The sequence below is a fragment of the Panthera uncia genome (assembly GCF_023721935.1).
Source record: "Panthera uncia isolate 11264 chromosome A1 unlocalized genomic scaffold, Puncia_PCG_1.0 HiC_scaffold_17, whole genome shotgun sequence".
Lineage (NCBI taxonomy): Eukaryota > Metazoa > Chordata > Mammalia > Carnivora > Felidae > Panthera > Panthera uncia.
This window is the reverse complement of record NW_026057577.1, coordinates 7,810,542-7,829,629: the sequence shown is the minus strand read 5'-3', so window position 1 is coordinate 7,829,629 and position 19,088 is coordinate 7,810,542. Positions and strand designations below refer to the sequence as shown.

The 19,088-nt window shown below is 43.0% G+C and overlaps 2 protein-coding genes and 1 pseudogene across 2 annotated transcripts; all 3 read left to right on the top strand.

Moving 5' to 3' along the window:
* The first annotated feature begins 1,789 nt into the window (after positions 1-1,789).
* On the top strand, positions 1,790-3,893 carry LOC125935118 (transmembrane protein 243-like; annotated as a pseudogene).
* Positions 3,713-14,022, top strand: LOC125935370 (zinc finger protein 879-like). The gene is made up of 5 exons (XM_049649009.1): positions 3,713-3,848; positions 5,000-5,067; positions 8,989-9,115; positions 9,532-9,627; positions 13,839-14,022. Exons 2-5 carry the CDS (start codon positions 5,035-5,037, stop codon positions 13,841-13,843), a joined length of 261 nt encoding a protein of 86 aa, XP_049504966.1. The 5' UTR covers positions 3,713-3,848; positions 5,000-5,034; the 3' UTR covers positions 13,844-14,022.
* A 51-nt stretch (positions 14,023-14,073) lies between these two features.
* On the top strand, positions 14,074-18,290 carry ZNF879 (zinc finger protein 879). The gene has a single exon (XM_049649008.1). It carries the CDS (start codon positions 15,579-15,581, stop codon positions 17,130-17,132), a length of 1,554 nt encoding a protein of 517 aa, XP_049504965.1. The 5' UTR covers positions 14,074-15,578; the 3' UTR covers positions 17,133-18,290.
* Positions 18,291-19,088: the final 798 nt, after the last annotated feature.

Here is a 19,088-nt window from a genome sequence, read left to right as displayed (position 1 = left end):
AAAAGCTATAGAACATTCACATCACCATAAAAAGTTTTCTTGTGCTTCTTTACAGTCATTCCTTTCCTCCTACTACTCCCTACATGAGGGAGCAACTGATTTGACTTCTGTCCCTTACAGTTTTGCCTTTTCTTGTATACTATGTTTAAAGGAACACACAAGGGGCGCCTGGGTGGCTCAGCCAGTAGAGCATGCTACTGACTCTCGATCTTGGAATTGTAAATTTAAGCCCCATGTTGGATGTAGAGATTAAAAATAAAATCACTTAAAGAAAAAGATTTCCCTAGATAGAAGATTGTGTTGGTTGCAAATAAAGGTAGTTGTACTTCTTCCTTACCAATCTAGGTGTTTTTCTTTCTTTTTCTTGCCTTATAGCACAGACTAGCATCTTCACTAAAATAATGAATAGAAGCGAACATCCCTGCATTTTTCCTGAACTTAGAGGAAAAAACATTTCCACTTTTACCACCAAGTAGGATATTAACTGCAAAACCTACCACTAAATAGCCTACTGCCAACAGATGAAAAAGCACCATTGTGTTTTTAGTTTGACGAAGAGTTTTAAATCAGGAATGGATATTGGATTTTGCAAATGCCTTTTTTGTGCCTTGACCTGAAAACCGTCAAAGCAGTAAGCTTAGACAATCGTACCAATGTCCTTTGTCGCCTCCTGTCTTGTGTCTAGAAAATATTATTTCATATATTTTGCCTGTGTTTGTTATTGTTGCTGTTTTTTTTTTTTTTTTTTTCAGGCAGAAGGGTAAGTCCAGTCTTTTTTGCTGGGTCTTAGCCAGAAGCAGAAGTGCAGATTTTTACAGCACTGGATGCATTTCAATCCACTGAAGTTTTTACCCTTTTTGATCTTCAAATTGTTCCACTTTGTCCAGCAGAATCCCTGCAAGGTTGGCTCTTGTGTCCTTCTGATATGACCCAATCATCTCAGATAGCTTCCCTGCTTTCAGGCACCAAACTTCCCTTGGGTATTCCCTGCCTTGTCCTTGTAATCAGCTGTTTCTCTAAAGGAACCCTTTCCCATTAAATGCTAATTTAGAGTCCATAATTTATTTTATTGCCATTGGATTGTTATTCTAGGCCTTGCAGTAGATAGAGATAGGAAAAAAAAATTGGGGGGAGGGGAGGGCAGGGAAGAACCACAATGTGACTCTTGTTATTTTCAATTCATATGTTAGACAACAGGTTTTTCCACTTAACTTTTTTGAAATAATGTTTTTTAATTCTTTTTTAAAAATGTTTATTTATTTTGAGGGAGAGAGACAGAGTGTGAGCAGAGGAGGGGCAGAGAGAGAGAGGGAGGCACAAAATCCGAAGAAGACTCCAGGCTCTGACTGTCAGCACAGAGCCCAATGTGGGGCTCGAACTCGCCAACTGCAAGATCATGACCTGAGCCGAAGTCAGACGTTTAACTTACTGAGCCACCCAGGCGCCCTGGTGTTTTTTAAATTCTTAATTAGATTGTTGTGTGGCTGCAGGCCCCGGTCAGGATAGCGGAATGGGACCCACAGCCCTGCTCTCTGTCAGCCAGCTCAGGAAGTTTCTTCCTTCCCCACGCATCTAGCCTGTGTCCCAAGCCTCGGCACCAGCCTCTTCTCTGAGTGGAGATGTAGACCCAGGGTGCCAGGATGCTCTAGGTGGGGAGGAAAGCGGGGCTTGCACGAAGCCACTTTGTTCCCCAGGGTATGAGCCCCACTCACCAGCACTGCCCAAACCTTCGGGCCCAGTGAACTTTCGGTTTTTGGAGTCTGGGACCTGACACCTTGGGAGATAATGCTGGCTCAGCGTTGAGTGTCTTGGGGAGAGTGAAAACATCCACCAAAAGGAGGGCTTTTCTGCCAGGACCCAAGGCACCAGTGGCCCAGACCACAGACCTCTGTTCAGAGAGACATTGGCCAAAGATAGAATCACCACTTTAGCTGTTGGCTGCTTAACTTCCAAACCGTCAAGTACATTTTTTGCTGTATCTCTTGGAGTAGTGTTACTGCCCACACACTTATCTACTGGTATTGACAAGGAGACTCAGAACTGAAATTCAGAAATCTACTTTACTGTATTTCATTTTCTATCATCATGTATTATGTGAGAACCTGTACTTTCATGATGTGGAAAGTGTGGTTGCCCAGGAGAGATACTTACCAGGTCTCTGCAAAGCTAAAAATAGGATTGTGAGTAAGGGCTGGATAAGGTATGCTGACGACTCTCCTGCAGAAGTCTGATACATATTTTCCCCTTAATTGTAAATCTAAATTCCCTCTTGCAGGGAAGACATACTGTAGATCACTTTGCTTTTTCCAACAACATAAGTTATTTTTCATTTTGAAATTAAAGCATTTTATAATATGATTGCATGGTGAAAGACAATGTAACAGACAAAATCTTGCATTTTAAGACAACTATCCAACTATATTTCTGTTAAACTGAATATACAATTATTGTTCCCCAGGTGATCAACTTTTGTGTACAATTTCATGTTAACAAGACAGTGAAAAGACAACTTTGTGAGGATCTGATTACAAAAATAAATCAAATAATTTACATTTAAAAAAGAATATTGACTTAAACGAATATAGTTTAAGATTACTCTGTGGCTAGTTAGGAAGTCATATATCATGTTTCCATTTGTCTGGTAGTCTCTATTAAATATTTAACACATATATTTAAACATTTAAAAACATTTATGTCTGAAGTTACCTGGTATCTGTGTCATTCCCTTGAAAAAGACAAGAACCAGGGCACCTGGGTGGCTCAGTCGGTTAAGCATCCGACTTTGGCTCAGGTAATGATTTCACAGCTTGTGGGTTTGAGCCCCACATCGGGCTCTGTGCTGACAGCTCAGAGCCTGGAGCCTGCTTTAAATTCTGTGTCTCTCTCTCCCTGCCCCTCCTCCGCTCACATTCTGTCTCTCTCTCTCAAAAATAAATATTTTAAAAAACTGAAAAAAAAATCTTTTTTAGGTTGTGAAATTTAGACATAACTTTTTTAAAATTCAAAAGTTTGTAAAATGGATTTTCACAGTTAAGAACAACAGACCCCAATAATTACACAGCGACAGCTAACAGACAAGATGGGGTCCCTCATTTTCTGGGGGAAAAACTAGACTTTTAATCAGGCCGAATGATGAAGAGAAAACCAGTGGGCACAGCCTGAGGTGACAAGGCTGTACAAAATTCAGCAATATTCGCAGGAAAGACCCCTGCCACGCATCTTATCATGTTCTTCAACGGGCTGCCACATCCTGAAGCTGCTCAGAAAAGCGAGTTGTATCCTGCTTGTCACTCTGCTCCTGAAGTGGCAGTTTGGGACCTGGGTCTGACCAGCCTTGATAAGGGCAGAGAACTTGGAGAGTACTTTCAGTTTGTAGACCAAGACTGAGACTCCCGGGTTTGCAAACTGTATGGTAATAAAGCTACCCTCGCCTCTAACCAAATCTTTGCATTCCAGGAACCAAGAACAAGCAGCAGCGAGCGGCTAATTTTCCACATTTTTAAAATACATACCCACTTTTTCCCAAAAGGGTGCCAGAGAACACAAGCGGTTAGCGATGCAGAAAGATGTGGCTTCAGCTTTCGTAGGCTCCCAGAAAAACTATCTTCAGCCTTACGACTATTGGTCCTTTCCGGACACCGTAGATCGGCAGGCTGTGATGATGTCTGGGAAATGTAGTTCGAAAGGAAAGCACTGCGGTTAAGGCGAGGTACCCCTTTGCTCTCTCCTGCGCAGGCGCGATTGTGCCCGGCGGCCTGGCGGCGGCGGCGAAAAATGTCCCCAGGCTAGGTATTCTGCTTGTCTCCAGTGCGGTCGGCCGCTTGGAGTCCCCGTCGCGGCGGGCTCAGGTAGTGGCTGCCGGTGAGAGCTGGCCCGGGGTGTACAGCTCTTGAGGCGGGGCCAGGGCTGAGGGCCGGCCGTGGCGGGAGTCCCAGACGAGTCCCGGCTCCGGGCGTCTGAGCCGCGGCGGCCTCGGCAGGTGAACGCGGCCCGGAGAGGAGGCGTTGCCCGGGGAGGTCTCCACTCGCGTGTCTTCCCACCCCGGGAAATCGGAGCTGTCACTGCCTGAGCTGCAGCCTCGGGCAAGGCTCCTGGAGAAGTGGCCCCAGAACCGAGATTGCGGGAAGCTGTGCTCTGTTTCAGGGTCCGTGAACCCTGGGGCTGGTTTTGCTGGTAGCGCTGGCCTCGGTCTCCCCCGCCCCCATCTCACCCCGAGTTTAAACTTTATTTTGTGTTTATCAGTTTTTGCCATCTATGCTTGTTTGGCACTTTTCCCAGAGGGAATCCTCTGGTGATTTGACTGTTCCGTTTTTCGTTGTTGTTTAGATTAATTTTGACCTTTTGCTGAGTTCCTTCCCTTTTCTCTAAATTTTAAATTCATTTGTAGCTAGTGATGCTCTTTCTTTTGAGCCTTGTGGTGTTTTGGAGCCGGGAGAGGAAGGTGGATGGGTAATGTTTTCATTTATATTTAAGGAGGTTTGATAACTCTTCATAAAGGAAGCACAATTCCCAAGGAAGAGAAGAGAGGACTAATTTTTGCTTGGTTCTTCCTGAAAAGGACTCCAATTTCCTTCAAATGTTATGTGAAGAATTATTATAATTATCATATTATTGTACTTTGTTGTGCATGATGTATAGTTGTATGTTACATTAGATACAATATATTTATTATGATTACATTATTATAGTACAGCCCCAAAATATTTAAATGCAGATGTGGGGAATATTTATGTTATTTCTCATTAAATGAACATCTCAGGGAGCCCGGCATGACTGCCCTTTACTCTGTTCATGTGCTGGAAGTATGCTTGCTGCCTCTCCTGGTTTTGGTGGCCAGGCTCACGGACCCTCTAACTCAGGAATGCTTGGGCTTACTTGTTCCCTCTGGCTTCTCTCTGTAGGGTGCTCGGTGTGTGGAGATTTCTAATTTAGTCAGGCGTAAGGAGGGTGGGAGTATAGACAGGATGGAGAGACCTCACTGTTTCTTTCTCCATTTCAGGTGCCTTCTCCAGGAGGGGCGGCAGGAAGGGAGAAATGGCCACAAGGTTGCTGCCAGCCCATGTTCAGGTGAGTGGAGGCTTTTTTCTTGAACTGCCTTCCTGGTTCAGAGGTCATGATCACACTTACGCCATTGTTGAGGTTTACAAGGCAGTGAAGCCCACGGAGGGACCAGAGGGCCTGGTAGGGTAACTTTGGAAGGAAGGTGTTTTTCTAGTGTCAGCACCAGTCTCATTGTGAGTTCCCCACTTAATCATTAAGTACTTGTTGATTAGGAATTGAATGGTGCCCCCAGTCCCAAGCCAATGACCCACACAGAGCTTTGTGAGGGATCTAGGTATGTGTTTTCCCTATGAAGGGTGGAAATTTGGGGAAGTCAGATAATTTTTTCAATAACATTAGGAATTCAAAGAGAAAATGCATGGGCTTTACCCTCCAGGCACTGAGGACCAATCAACTACAGCAGTCCTTGGTCCAGGTGATTTTCTAGGAAGTGCCAACGAAGAAGACCTCTGAATCAGCAGGTTGGTCAGGGATATGTTCTAGTACAGTTGACTCTTGAACAATGCAGGGGTTTAAGTGTTGCCTTGACCCAGCCCGTCCTGGAGGGTCGCTGAAATTTCTTGGTCTTGTTTCAAGAAAGAATTCAAGGACAGATACACAGCACAGTTCATGAGTGACACAGCAGGAAAGTTTATTAAAGCAAAAAGTATATTCGTAAGATAAGAGCAGGAGAGCTCAAGAGGGAGCTTTGCATCCTGGGGTTTGGGTTTCTATCTTTTTTTTTTTTTTATCATTTATTCATTTTTAAGAGACAGAGCGTGAGTGGGGGAGGGGCAGAGAGTGATGGAGACACAGAATCTGAAGCAGGCTCCAGGCTCTGAGCTGTCAGCACAGAGCCTGACGCAGGGCTGGAACCCATGAGCGGTGAGATCATGACCTGAGCGAAGTCAGTCACTTAACCTACCGAGCTACCCAGGCGCCCCTGGGTTTCTATCTTTATTTATAGTTGTTAACTAGGAATATTCTACTTGGGCCAGGAATGCAGGGTTTCAAGCTTTTTCTTCCTAATTTTCTTCCTAATTTGGCCATCCACATCTTGGGCCTGTCTGATTTGATCTGGCTTCTTGTGGAGTGCTGCCAGGACAGGCCTCTGACTTTCCTGATAGCTGGCAATGACTTCCTTGTTGCTGGCCTCCAGGTATCTGTTAGAACCTAACTAGCAGACTACTCTAACATAAGGGCTCAGTCTCTGACCCTTCCTGCACCCCCATTGCCACTACCCACCCCCTCCAAAATCTACATATAACTTTTAATTTAAGTTTTTCTTTAAATTCTAGTTAGTTAACCTATAGTGTAATATTGGTAGTACTACCTATAGTGTAGTATAGAGTAGAATTTAGTGATTCATCACTTACATATAACACCCAGTGTTCATCACAAGTTCCCTCCTATCACCTATGGCCTATCACCCATATAACCCATCCTCTGCCCACCTCCTCCATCAACCCTCAGTTTGTTCTCTGTAGTTAAAAGTCTCTTATGGTTTTCCTCCCTCTTTTTTCTCCCTTCCCCTATGTTCATCGGTTTTGTTTCTTAAATTCCACATGTGAGTGTAATCATGTTATTTGTCTTTCTCTGATTGACTTATTTCCCTTAGTATAATATACTCTAGTTCCATCCACATTGTTGCAAATGAGAAATCCACATACAACTTTTGACTCCTCCCCAAACCTTAACTACTAATAGCCTACTGTTGGCTGGAAGCCTTACCAATAACGGTTGATTAGCACATATTTTGTGTGGTGTATATATTATATGCTGTAGTCTTATAATCAAGTGAGTTAGAGAACTACTAAAGTAGTTAGTTAACATTAATAAATGTTATTAACACATTTATAAGGAAGAGAAAATACATTTACAATGCTGTATTGAAAAAAAAAAATATATATATACGTGGACCTGCACAGTTCAAACCCAGGTTGTTCAAGGGTCAACTATATTGGGCGATTTGGGGCTTACAAGCAGGACTAGGCTCATATAGATGAGGAAAAGGAAAGAAAAACAGTAAAAGGAAAAGAAAGCACAACTAGACAGTGGTCTTGGGGAACAGATTCAGGGAAATGAGCCTTCCTTCCACAGTGTTTTCTTCCCTTCTTTGCCCTTTTGTGGCACTTAGGGAAATAGAATTATAAAAACATAATCACCTCCCAACCTCTTCACAAAGGCAGAAGAGAAAGAAAACACTTTTATTATTGAATAAGCATTTAGCCAGAATGTGATGTTCATCACAGACAATCCACCAAGGGGATTGCAAAGACAGAAGGCTCATTCATAGAGTTAAGTGGCTACAACCCAGTCTGGAAGTTCATCAGGTGACAAGTTAGACCCGCCTCTTCCCAGGAGACTGAGAGATCGGCACATTCAAGGAGATAGCTACCAGGTCCTTGAGGAAGCAGTCCTGAGTTGTGAGACTGGCAAGTGACTTATTTATTAAAGTTTATTTATTTGAGAAGGAGAGAGAGTGAGTGAGGGAGGGGCAGAGAGGGGGAGAGAGTCCCAAGCAGGCTCTGGACTGAGAGTGCCCAACACCAGGCTTGAACTCATGAACCATGAGATCATGAGCTGTTGAAAAGACATTTAGTAGTGCCTCCATCCATAGTCCAGCATTTTCAGAGTTACAAAAGTGGAAACAACATAAGTAACCACTAGGAGATTAGTTAAGTAAATCGGTCCATCTATACAAATAAAAGATATTGAGTACGGGGCGCCTGGGTGGCTCAGTTGGCTGAGCGTCTGACTTCAGCTCGGGTCATGATCTCGTAGTTTGTGAGTTCGAGCCCCACATCGGGCTCTGTGCTGACAGCTCGGAGCCTGGAGCCTTCTTCGGATTCTGTGTCTCCCTCTCTCCATCCCTCACTAGTACTCTGTCTCTCTCTCTCAAAAATAAATAAAAGCATTAAAAAATAAAAAAAAAAAAGATATTGAGTGGGATACAGTTATATCTATAATATTTTTATTTAAACCTAGAGCCATATTAGCAAGTAGAAAGTTCTGAGAGGCATATATACATATATACAGAGAGAAGTTAGCAAAGCTTGTGTGTGGTAGTAGAAAGTTAGATGAACATTTCTTTTCCTTTTACTTATTGATGTTTTCTAATTCACTTTTAAAAGAAAAGACTTTTTTAAAGTTTATTTTGAGAGAGTGAGTGGGGGAGGGGCAGAGAGAGAGGGAGAGACAATCCCAAGTAGGCTCCACGCTGTCAGCCCAGAACCCATCATGGAGCTCGAACCCTTGAACCGTGAGATCATGACCTGAGCCAGAACCAAGAGTCGGAAGCTTAACCGACTGAGCCACCCAGGAACCCCCCACAAAAAGATTTTTTAATAGGAAAAGAAAGGGGTTTAAGAGAGGTGACTTGTGATACAGGTCAGCAAGAGAAAGGTAGAACAAAGGCTTCTGGGGCGGAGAGGGAGTGTCCCACCCGCAACCTTCTCACCTGGCTCTTATTGCAAGGTCCTGTAGTCCCCCATCCTGGGTCCTCTCCTAGCAAAGCTGTGCCTGTGAATGTCTGTGCCAGGACACAGAGAAGGCCTGAGGTGATGACAGAATCCAGGCTCACCTGTTCCTCCCTGGGTGAATTGCTGGAGCTTCCTTCTAAAGCCCGATTCTCAGGTCTGAGCTGTAAAATGGGCTTTTCATGTATCTATGATTGTGCATTTCCACATCTCAAGTTCTGTGTTTCTATTGTTGTGATTTTGTAGAATGATTTCAAGTGCTTCTCTTGTTCGGCCACTGTGCCTCATCTTCCCGGGGGCACAGTGCTTCCTTCACAGAAGGTATGTGATAGACATGTGCTTCGTCACTGAGAGGTGGTTGAGAAGTATTCGGCTCAAGATGCTCAGAACCCTGCATGGTGATCTTGCTGCTCAGTCATCCCATTGGGGTGATGGTCCCAGGTGAGCAGGAGTGGGTTTGCCATTACAGGAGTCTGTGACGTTCAGGGACGTTGCTGTGTTCTTCAGCCAGGACGAGTGGCTGCGCCTGGACTCTGCACAGAGAACCCTGTACCGGGAGGTGATGCTGGAGAACTACGGCACCCTGGTCTCGCTGGGTAAGAACTTGCCCTCGTGATGTAGAATCTTCCAGGGGAGCATCTTGGTGCCCTCTCCAAGGAGGACACTTGGAGGGTGTGACCAGGTTCAGCCCGCAGTTGCTGTCCCCTCCCACTGCCAAGAAAGGTGTTGGTTTGGTAAAGTTTCGGGCATTCTTTTTATGCTTTTGCGAGTCTTGTGCCCCAGACTCTGTTCCCCTGGGTCTCACAGGAGGTTCCAGTGTAGAAGAGTGCACGGCCGGCGCCCTGCTATTCTTCCTGAGACCATCTCCCGGCCGTCTTCTGTGGCAGGAATTTAAGGCCCTCTCAGAACAGCTGTCTCTCTGCCCTGGAGCCCGTGCAGCTGAATGTGGGTGCCAGGATGGCTGCTTATGTCTGCACTACAGACTCATTCTCTTCTCCTTGCTCACGAACAGGAATTCTCTTTTCCAAACCAAAGGTTATCTTCCAGTTACAGCAAGGGGAAGACCCCTGGATGGTGGAAAATGGAGTTTCTCAAGACCCACGTGTAGGTGAGTGACCGTGACTGGGAGATGGGCATAGCACTTTCTCACTGCCTGGGTGCTGCTGATCAGGGTGGAGCCTGTGCTCAGGAGACACTGACCAGGGCCCTCCTATGTGTGCCAGGCCAGGTGGGACATGCTGGGAAGGGCATGTCCTCTGTCTCTCTACCTTGTTGAGTCCTTTATTTGGAGGTTCGGAGGGAGAGCTGAAATCTCCCAAGGAGGGCCCCACTTGTCTCAGATGTCATTTGTAATTAAAAAAAATTTTTTTTTAATTTTATTCATTTTTTTGAGAGAGAGACCAACAGAGTGCGAGCAGGGGAGGGGCTGAGCCACCCAGGCACCCCTGTCCTTTGTAATTTGAATGCAGAATATGTGACAACACAGTATATCCTGCATAAAGGTTTGTGAGTCATGTCTTCCCCAGTTTTTCTTGCTTTTACTGGATTATTTTCCCTTTCTTTCTTTCTTTCCTTTCTTTCTTTCTTTCTTTCTTTCTTTCTTTCTTTCTTTCTTTCTCTTACTGTCTTTCTTTCTTTCTTTCTTTCTTTCTTTCTTTCTTTCTAATGTTTATTTACTTATTTTTGAGAGAGAGAAAGAACACAAGCAGGGAAGGGGCAGAGAGAGAGGGAGACACAATCCAAAGCAGGCTCCAAGCTGTCAGCACAGAGCTGGACACGGGGCTTGAACCCACAAACTGGGAGATCATGACCTGAACTGAAGTAGAACTCTTAACTGACTGAACCACCCAGGCACCCCTGGACTGATGATTTTCTTTTCTTTTCTTTTTTTTTTTTTGAGAGAGAGAACGTGTGTGCGTGAGTGGGGAAGGGCAGAGAGAGAGGGGGGATAGAGAATCTGAAGCAGGCTCCAGGCTCTGAGCTGTCAGCACAGAGCCTGATGCGGGGCTTGAACTCACAAACTGTGAGATCATGACGTGAGCCGAAGTTGGACGTTCAACCGACTGAGCCACCCAGGCACCCCTGGACTGATTATTTTCTTATATTATCTTCTCTTTGTGTTTGAACAAACCTTCTATTGCTACAATACATCCCTCATTGTTCTATCTTGCATTTTTGTTTGATGTTATTGGTCTGCAACTTACTATATATGGTTCAGCTAAAAAGGAAAAGCAGATGTATGTGTATTTATATACTACATGAGAGAGAGAAAGCAGGGTAGCAAAATGGCGATAAATCAAATATAGGCAGAAGGTTTGCAGATACTCACTATGGCATTCTCCTAAATCTTTTGTGGGAAAATATTCAAAATACGATGTTTCAGCCCTGGTTGCTAGGATATGCCTCTCAGTCTCTAAAACTCCTGCTGGGTCAGTAAACTCTTACTTGCTTTTCTGCTTTGTCTTTGTTTTTGTTATTGTTGTTGTTATGAGATGGTGTTTTGTTTTGTTTTGTTTTGTTTTGTTTTGTTTGGTCTTTGTTTGCTTTTGTTCTGTTTTGTCTTTGATTCTAGCACCAGAGGGTGGGTCTCTCCTGTGCTCTGCTATTTATTCAGGATTTATTTCTCTCAGTGGCAGGATGCAGGTCTCCTGTGTCAGCTCAGTCTCATGTTTGCATTCATGAGCCTGGTCTTCAGATTTTCCCCTTTGGTTTGACTAGGCTATTTTCTTGAATAATGTTTTTAGAAAGGTTCGTGTGTGCCATATTTGTGTATATCTAAAATAAATCCTCTTATCTCTCCTGTGAGAATTATAGATCTGGAATTCTGGCACCAGTTTTTTCCTTCATACTTTGCTCTAGTGTAGAGCATTGAGTATTATTGATAAAAATCCTCCATTAGTTTGATTCTTTTCCCCCAATATTCTGTGTAGAAAACCGTTTTTTTCCCTGTTTTGGGGGTCTTCTGTCTAGAATATTATGGGATAGTCTCCTTATTTTTGGAATTTATAAGACTGATTAGGTTGTATGAAGGAGTTTTGTTTTAATATTGTTATTTGGCTTCACAGGGCCCTTAGCTTTGAAGAGCCAAGGCTACCCCGCTCCCCACCCCCCTACTTCAGGGATTTTTTTTTTTTTCTACTACATACTAACATGTATTCTGCCACCTTTCACCAACAATTCAAGGAAGCTAACTGTAAGAATAATGATAAAATAGAAGTTCAGTCAGAACCTTAGAAAACAAATATGTTTGTGGTCAGGACAAGAATGGTAGCCAGGGAATGGTAGCCATGGGTGAGTTTCAAATTTGTCTCTGAGCTTTCTGGTTGGTAAAGAAATCACTAGTATCAAATTGACTGTGTTTGTCTTTTGCAAACATTAAAAAATTAGCTACTTATGGGGCGCCTGGGTGGCGCAGTCGGTTAAGCGTCCGACTTCAGCCAGGTCACCATCTCGCGGTCTGTGAGTTCGAGCCCCGCGTCAGGCTCTGGGCTGATGGCTCGGAGCCTGGAGCCTGTTTCCGATTCTGTGTCTCCCTCTCTCTCTGCCCCTCCCCCGTTCATGCTCTGCCTCTCTCTGTCCCAAAAATAAGTAAAAAACGTTGAAAAAAAAATTAAAAAAAAAATTAGCTACTTTTAATTCATACAAGGTATACATGGTAATGTAAAAAAGAGGAGGAAAAAAAAAAAAGGTGTTTGCCCTGAAATTTTGCCAGCCAACCATGATAAACTTTTGTTGGTGTTTTACTGTTTATCCTTCCAGGTTGTGAATATTTGTTTGAGTGTATTTGTGCATGAGGGAGAGAGACACAGAGAAAAAGAAAGAAACAGATTGTACATATTCTCGGGGCACCTGGGTGGCTCAGTCAGTTAAGCATATGACTTTGGCTCGGGTCATGATCTCACAGTTCGTGGGTTTGAGTCCTGCGTCTGGCTCTGTGCTGACAGCTCAGAGCCTGGAGCCTGCTTCAGATTCTGTGTCTCCCTCTCTCTCTGCCCCTCCCTGCCTTGCACTCTGTCTCTGTCTGTCTCTCTCTCAAAAATAAACATTAAAAAAAAAATTAAAAAAAAAAAGATTACGTGTATTCTCAAACTGTTTTAAATTGGGAATATCCTTCACTTATTCAGCCCTCATTAATTAGGGGCCCACCTGTTTGAAAGAACTCTGTTGTATTGGTAAGCCATATTTTATTAAATAATCTTTTGGAAATTTTAGTTTCTAGGTTTTTTTTCTGTTATGAAGATTGCTTTTATGGCTATAAAATTCCAAGGTTTAATATGAGAAACAGAGAAATTGTCTAGAGGGTAAATAATTACAGCACAAAGGCATGAGTATTACTGGTAAAAGGGCAAGGAATGTGAATTGAAAATTCACCCAGGATTCTTTGAAAAACTGTTCAATTTTATTATAATCAATGAAATACAAACTAAAGCAACGAGATACCATTTCCCCCCTCATTATATTACCCCAGATTAAGAAATACATATCCAGTGTTTTCCTACTGCTCTGAGTGACACTGGAGTCTTTAATGGGATTTAAATTTAAAATTAAAATTAAAAAAAAATAAAAAAAATTAAGTTAAAAAAATTTGAAAACATGATGGCATCAACTTTCATTTGCTGACATGGAGAGAAGCCCACACATTTTTTTTATTTAATTTTTTTAATGTTTATTTATTTTTGAGAGAGCATGAGCGGGGGAGGGGTAGAGAGAGGGAGACACAGAATCTGAAGCAGGCTCCAGGCTCTGAGCTGTCAGCACAGAGCCGATGCAGGGCTTGAACCCACGAACTGTGAGATCATGGCCTGGGCTGAAGTCAGCTGCTTGACTGACTGAGCCACCCAGGTGTCCCCACAAATTTTTTTTTTAAGTGAGGAGGGGGTAGGAGGCAATGTAGTTTCAACCATTTTTTATTTTTTAAGTAAAAGTGTTTTCTCATTTCCCCCCAAATTCTGGTGAGCAAAATTCCATATCTAGCAGTGATTATATTTGTATGTTGTGTTTATGGGTGAACTCTATTTTTGTATTTATAGTTTTCTGTGTTTTCTTCAATTTTCTTACAATGATTATGTATCTTCTTTTTAGTTAAGAAAATAAAAGCTCTTTCATAAAATACAATTCATTCTTTTTGAAGCAATGATTCCACTGTATCATACCTAAGTGATCAAAAAGTGGACTGAAAATTATTCTCAAGCATGTACTCCTCTTCCAGTATGCCCCATATCGTTATATGGCACCAGTCTCCATTGAGCTGCCCATGCCAGGAGCAAGATGTCATCCTTGAGTCCTCTCTTTCACTTACTGTGTACATCCTATTTATAGGTTGAAGACACTTGTCATCTCTGCCTTCAGAACATCACGAATGTGCCCACCTCCCCCCACTGTGCCAGTGCACATCCATCCAGTCTCCTAAGTGAACTGCTCTTCATCTGCCCTTGTTTCTCCTGACCCCCAATTACAATCCATTTGTCACACAACCATCGAGGTCCTTTTCATTTAAAAAAAGAAAAAAAAATTTTAATGTTTATTTATTTTTGAGAGAGACAGAGTATGAACAGGATGGTGGCAGAGAGAGAGGGAGGTACAGAATCCAAAGCGGGCTCCAGGCTCTGAGCTGTCAGCACAGAGCCTGACTCGGGGCTCGAACCCAGGAACCTTGAGATCTGACCTGAGCCAAAGTCAGACGCTTAACCGACTGAGCCACTCAGGCACCCTGTATTCCTTTTTAAACAAAACTGCCACATCCCCCAACCCCCAGTGATCCTCAGAAGAAATTTCACATGTGTTCGTATATCTTACAAGACCTACGTGGTATGGCTCCTGCCTACCTCTTTCCTCACCTCGTTACACTGTCTTCTTGTTCCCTTTTGCTTAGGCCACAATGGACTTGTCTAGGCTCCTCCAACATTCAGAGCTTACTCTTGCCTTAGGGCTTTGGGCTAGCTGTTCTTCCTGACTAGAATCATCTTTATACCCACATTTTTACATGGCCAGCTCTTATTATTTAGATCTCTTTTTTTCAATGTTTATTTATTTTGAGAGAGAGTGTGAACAGGGGAGGGACAGAGAGGGAAAGAGAGAATCCCAAGCAGGCTCCACGCTGTCAGCACAGAGCCTGACACGAGGCTTCATCTCACGAACTGTGAGATCATAACCTGAGCCGAAATCAAGTCAGATTCTTAACTGACTGAGCCACCCAGGCGTCCCTAGATATCATCTTTAATTTTACTTCTTGTCATACAGCTTGTTTGCTCTTACTGCACATCACCTTGTTTTTGTTTGTTTTCTTAGTTCTCATCATCCCTAGTTTATTTGATCAGTTGGTCATTGTCAATATCCCGCTGCTAGAATGTACACCTTGTGAAAACTTAATTCTTGCCTGATATGTACCCCGTAATCCCGATCTTGATCTTTGCATGGTGGGCACTAAGTAAATACTCCTTGAGTGAGTACATGTCCATCATAACACCATAAATAGCCCTCAGATGAGTTCCAAAACAGCACTGATGGAGGCCCTGTGTTTCAAAGAGCTTTTTATGGCCAATGGCTCTTCTAGTTTTTACTTCTAGCCCCTCTGCAGTTTTCTTGTGGACTTACCTCAAGGGCGGTGGTGGCTGCTGTGGGAGAGGAAGCTGAGGAATAAATAACACAACCTGCTGCACTCACAAGTGCCCTGTGCCCTGCCAACCTGAGCTTTGTTACTAAAGCAGCCTGGCTCCTTTTGTTGGAGGGGCTTCTCTGAGTTCTTCAGCTCACCTACATGCAGGTGTCCTCAGACCCTCTGCACTCAGGCATGTCTCCCACCCTGCTTCTTTCTCTTGCCTTTATTTCTCTCTACCCTTTCCTAAGAATCCAAGGGCGTACTTGTTAGCAATCCTTGTATATGTATTTAAAATTTTTTTAATGTTTATTTTTGAGAGACAGAGGGTGGGTGGGGGAGGAGCAGAGAGAGAGAAGGAGACACAGATCCAAAACAGGCTCCAGGCTCCGAGCTGTCAACACAGAGCCCAACGCGGGGCTTGAACCCATGAGCCATGAGATCATGACCTGAGCTGAAGTTGGATGCTCAACCGACCAAGCCACCCAGGTGCCCCTATCCTTGTATATTTTGATAGCACCTTTCTTTATCCTCCGTGCAAGGGAGACTTACCCGTTTTGTTTATTTTAGGATGGGAGAGCTTGTTTGAAACTGCAGTTTCTGAAGAAGACAATCAGGAAGTAATGAATAAACTCCTAGGTGATGGTCCGTTTGACTTCAAGTTGGGGAAAACCTACGTAAACGAGGACAAGCTAGAGAAGCAGCAAGGCAAAAAGAACAAACCTTTCAGGAAAGTTTTAGTTACCATCAAGAATACGTACCTTAGGGAGAAGAGCTTTATGGGTATTGAGCTAGGGAAAAATCTCAGTCTAAAGTCATCCCTTGTTAGAAAACCCAGACTCGTTTCCAGGGGAAGGAAACCCCATTCACAGCAGTATTCCATTCTGTTTAAACAACTGGGAGTCAACACGGTTCGCAAATGTTACAAATGTAACATCTGTGGGAAAATCTTCCTCCACAGTTCTTCCCTGAGTAAACACCAGAGAATCCACACTGGAGAGAAGCTCTATAAATGCAAGGAATGTCGTAAAGCTTTCAGCCAAAGCTCGTCTCTCACTCAGCACCTTAGAGTTCACACAGGAGAGAAACCTTACATATGCAGTGAATGTGGGAAAGCCTTCAGTTTCACCACCTCTCTCATTGGACATCAGAGAATGCACACTGGAGAGAGACCCTATAAATGCAATGAGTGTGGCAAGACATTTAAAGGAAGTTCATCCCTGAATAATCACCAACGGATTCATACTGGAGAAAAGCCCTATAAATGTAATGAATGTGGGAGAGCCTTTAGCCAGTGCTCCTCTCTGATTCAACATCACAGGATTCACACTGGAGAGAAACCTTATGAATGTAGTCAGTGTGGGAAAGCCTTTACCTCAATATCGCGGCTAAGTAGACACCATAGAATTCATACTGGAGAGAAACCCTTTAATTGTAACGAGTGTGGGAAAGTATTCAGTTACCACTCAGCTCTTATTATACATCAGAGAATTCACACTGGTGAGAAACCTTATGCATGTAAAGAATGTGGGAAAGCCTTCAGCCAAAGCTCTGCTCTGATACAGCATCAAAGAATTCATACAGGAGAAAAACCCTACAAATGCAACGAATGTGGGAAGGCTTTCTCCTGGATTTCAAGGCTTAATATACACAACAGAATCCACACCGGAGAGAAACCGTACAATTGTAAAGAATGTGGAAAAGCCTTCAGTTCCCACTCAGCAGTTAACACTCATCGAAAAATTCATACTGGAGAGAAACCTTATAAATGTAATGACTGTGAAAAAGCCTTCAACCAAAGCTCAGCTCTCATTCAGCACCAGAGAATTCATACTGGAGAGAAACCATTTAACTGTAAAGTATGTGGGAAAGCCTTCAGACAGAGTTCCTCCCTCATGACACACATGAGGATTCATACAGGAGAGAAGCCTTATAAATGTAAAGAATGTGGTAAGGCTTTTAGTCAGAGCTCATCCCTTACCAATCACCAGAGGACTCACACTGGAGAGAAACTATAAATAAAACGCATGTGGAAAATCTTCCAACTGAAGTTCATTTCATACTAAATTTCAAAAACTTCATCCTGGGCAGAAAGTGATGAAGGGTAGTTGATTGTGAGTTAAACTTCAGAATTTAGACCACCTCAAATGAGACTTCATGATGCAGGTAACCTTAGGTATATTAGGAAAGCTTCTATAAAGTGTTATCCCCCCCCCCCCATAGCTTTTCAAGTAGAGAGTTTGTAAGGTTCTTTTCTCTTCTTCCTGGGGATATTGTGACGAGAGCCCCCCCAGCTTTCGCAAGCATCACAGGGAAGCATGTTGATTTATGTTGAAGTGCAGCCATAAAATCCAGACTTTAGATTATGGAGGAATCTATTTTTTTGAAACATTTAAGTGTTATGCAAGCCAGTTATGCTCAGAAGAATGTTTTGGAGAAGAAATGTAAGCAGGTGACCTGTACTACCTCATTGTCGCTAAAATGTGTTTTTTAATAGTTTCAAAGAAAATTCTGTACTTGGTCGTTGTGGAAACTTTTGTGTTGCTTCTTTTCTGCTTTCCAGGCCATTTACCTGAAAAGAAAATCACTCTGTAAACTCTGCGGGCACACAGTCCTGTGAGTTTTCTCCCTATTTGTTCCGAACTCTGAAGCAGATCTAAAATCATTTTATTTTAAATCACAAAATGCATGGTATTTCACTTGGTTTTATCCGAAAGTGATTACCTGAATTAAAGGTTATTCAAACAACTACTGCTTTTGCAAGTTAATCTACTGATAAATGTTAACAGTTAGCTGAAAATGTAGCCATAGGAACATGACCCTGGGCTCCCAGGCTGTGCCTGCTTCATAGAGCTCTTGGTTACCACCCACCAGGAAGGCCCTGTCACTGTCCATCCCACCTGGAGGTAAAATGAACCAGGTAATTTTGACTCCCTCCCACACTTCGAGGGCCACTAGACAAAATTTCAGGCTCTAAGTTCAGTAAATGGACCATTAATGCCCTTCAACAAGTTAGCATGTTTCAGCATTTCTAAAATGTGACTAATAATTCCAATTAGCAACATTGTCTGGTGTTATCAGGAGTTGGCAAGCACTTAAGGACTGAAACACCTATTTTGTTTAAAAGAAAGAAAGAAAAAAAAAGAGACAAGTAAGGATAAGTTTCTTTCTCTTTGTCAAAGACTTAAAAAAAAAAATAACACCTCAGGAAAGGTACTATTGGGGCTGGAGACTGAGCTAAAGCAAACCTTGAATTCAACTTGTGCTTCCTGGGACCGACTAATCAGTCTTATTTTTTCAGACTTAGGAGGAGCAGACTTTTCTGGGTCATTTAATCCTTCACTGCAGTGCCCCTTTGCCTACAACTATTCTTTTACATTCTCTAATTTCTGGATGTTTTATGCTTGTAGTGATGTCTCTGGTACTTTGTCTCACAGGATCCCCCTTAGGATCTCTTGTAGGGCTGGTTTCGTGGTGACAAATTCCTTCAGTTTTTGTTTGGGAAGACCTTTATCTCTCCTTCTATTCTAAATGACAGACTTGCTGGATAAAGGATTCTCGGCTGCATATTTTTTCTGTTTAGCACACTGAAGATATCGTGCCAATCCTTTCTGGCCTGCCAAGTTTCAAAAGAGAGATCAGTCACGAGTCTTATAGGTCTCCCTTTATATGTGAGGGCACGTTTATCCCTTGCTGCTTTCACAATTTTCTCTTTATCCTTGTATTTTGCCAGTTTCACTATGATATGTCGTGCAGAAGATCGATTCAAGTTACGTCTGAAGGGAGTTCTCTGTGCCTCTTGGATTTCAATGCCTTTTTCCTTCCCCAGTTGAGGGAAGTTCTCAGCTATAGTTTCTTCAAGTACCCCTTCAGCACTTTTCCCTCTCTCTTCCTCCTGTGGGATAGCAATTATGCATATATTATTTCTTTTTAGTGTATCACTTAGTTCTCTAATTTTCCCCTCATACTCCTGG

Bases quoted from the DNA above. Each gene is read 5' to 3' on its own strand.
- LOC125935370 (XM_049649009.1), top strand. From the start codon at position 5,035: ATGGCCACAAGGTTGCTGCCAGCCCATGTTCAG. The intron at 5,068-8,988 runs GTGAGTGGAGGC...TTGCCATTACAG, and splicing joins TGCTGCCAGCCCATGTTCAG to GAGTCTGTGACGTTCAGGGA. The intron at 9,116-9,531 runs GTAAGAACTTGC...GCTCACGAACAG, and splicing joins CGGCACCCTGGTCTCGCTGG to GAATTCTCTTTTCCAAACCA.
- ZNF879 (XM_049649008.1), top strand. From the start codon at position 15,579: ATGCTCAACCGACCAAGCCACCCAGGTGCCCCTATCCTTGTATATTTT.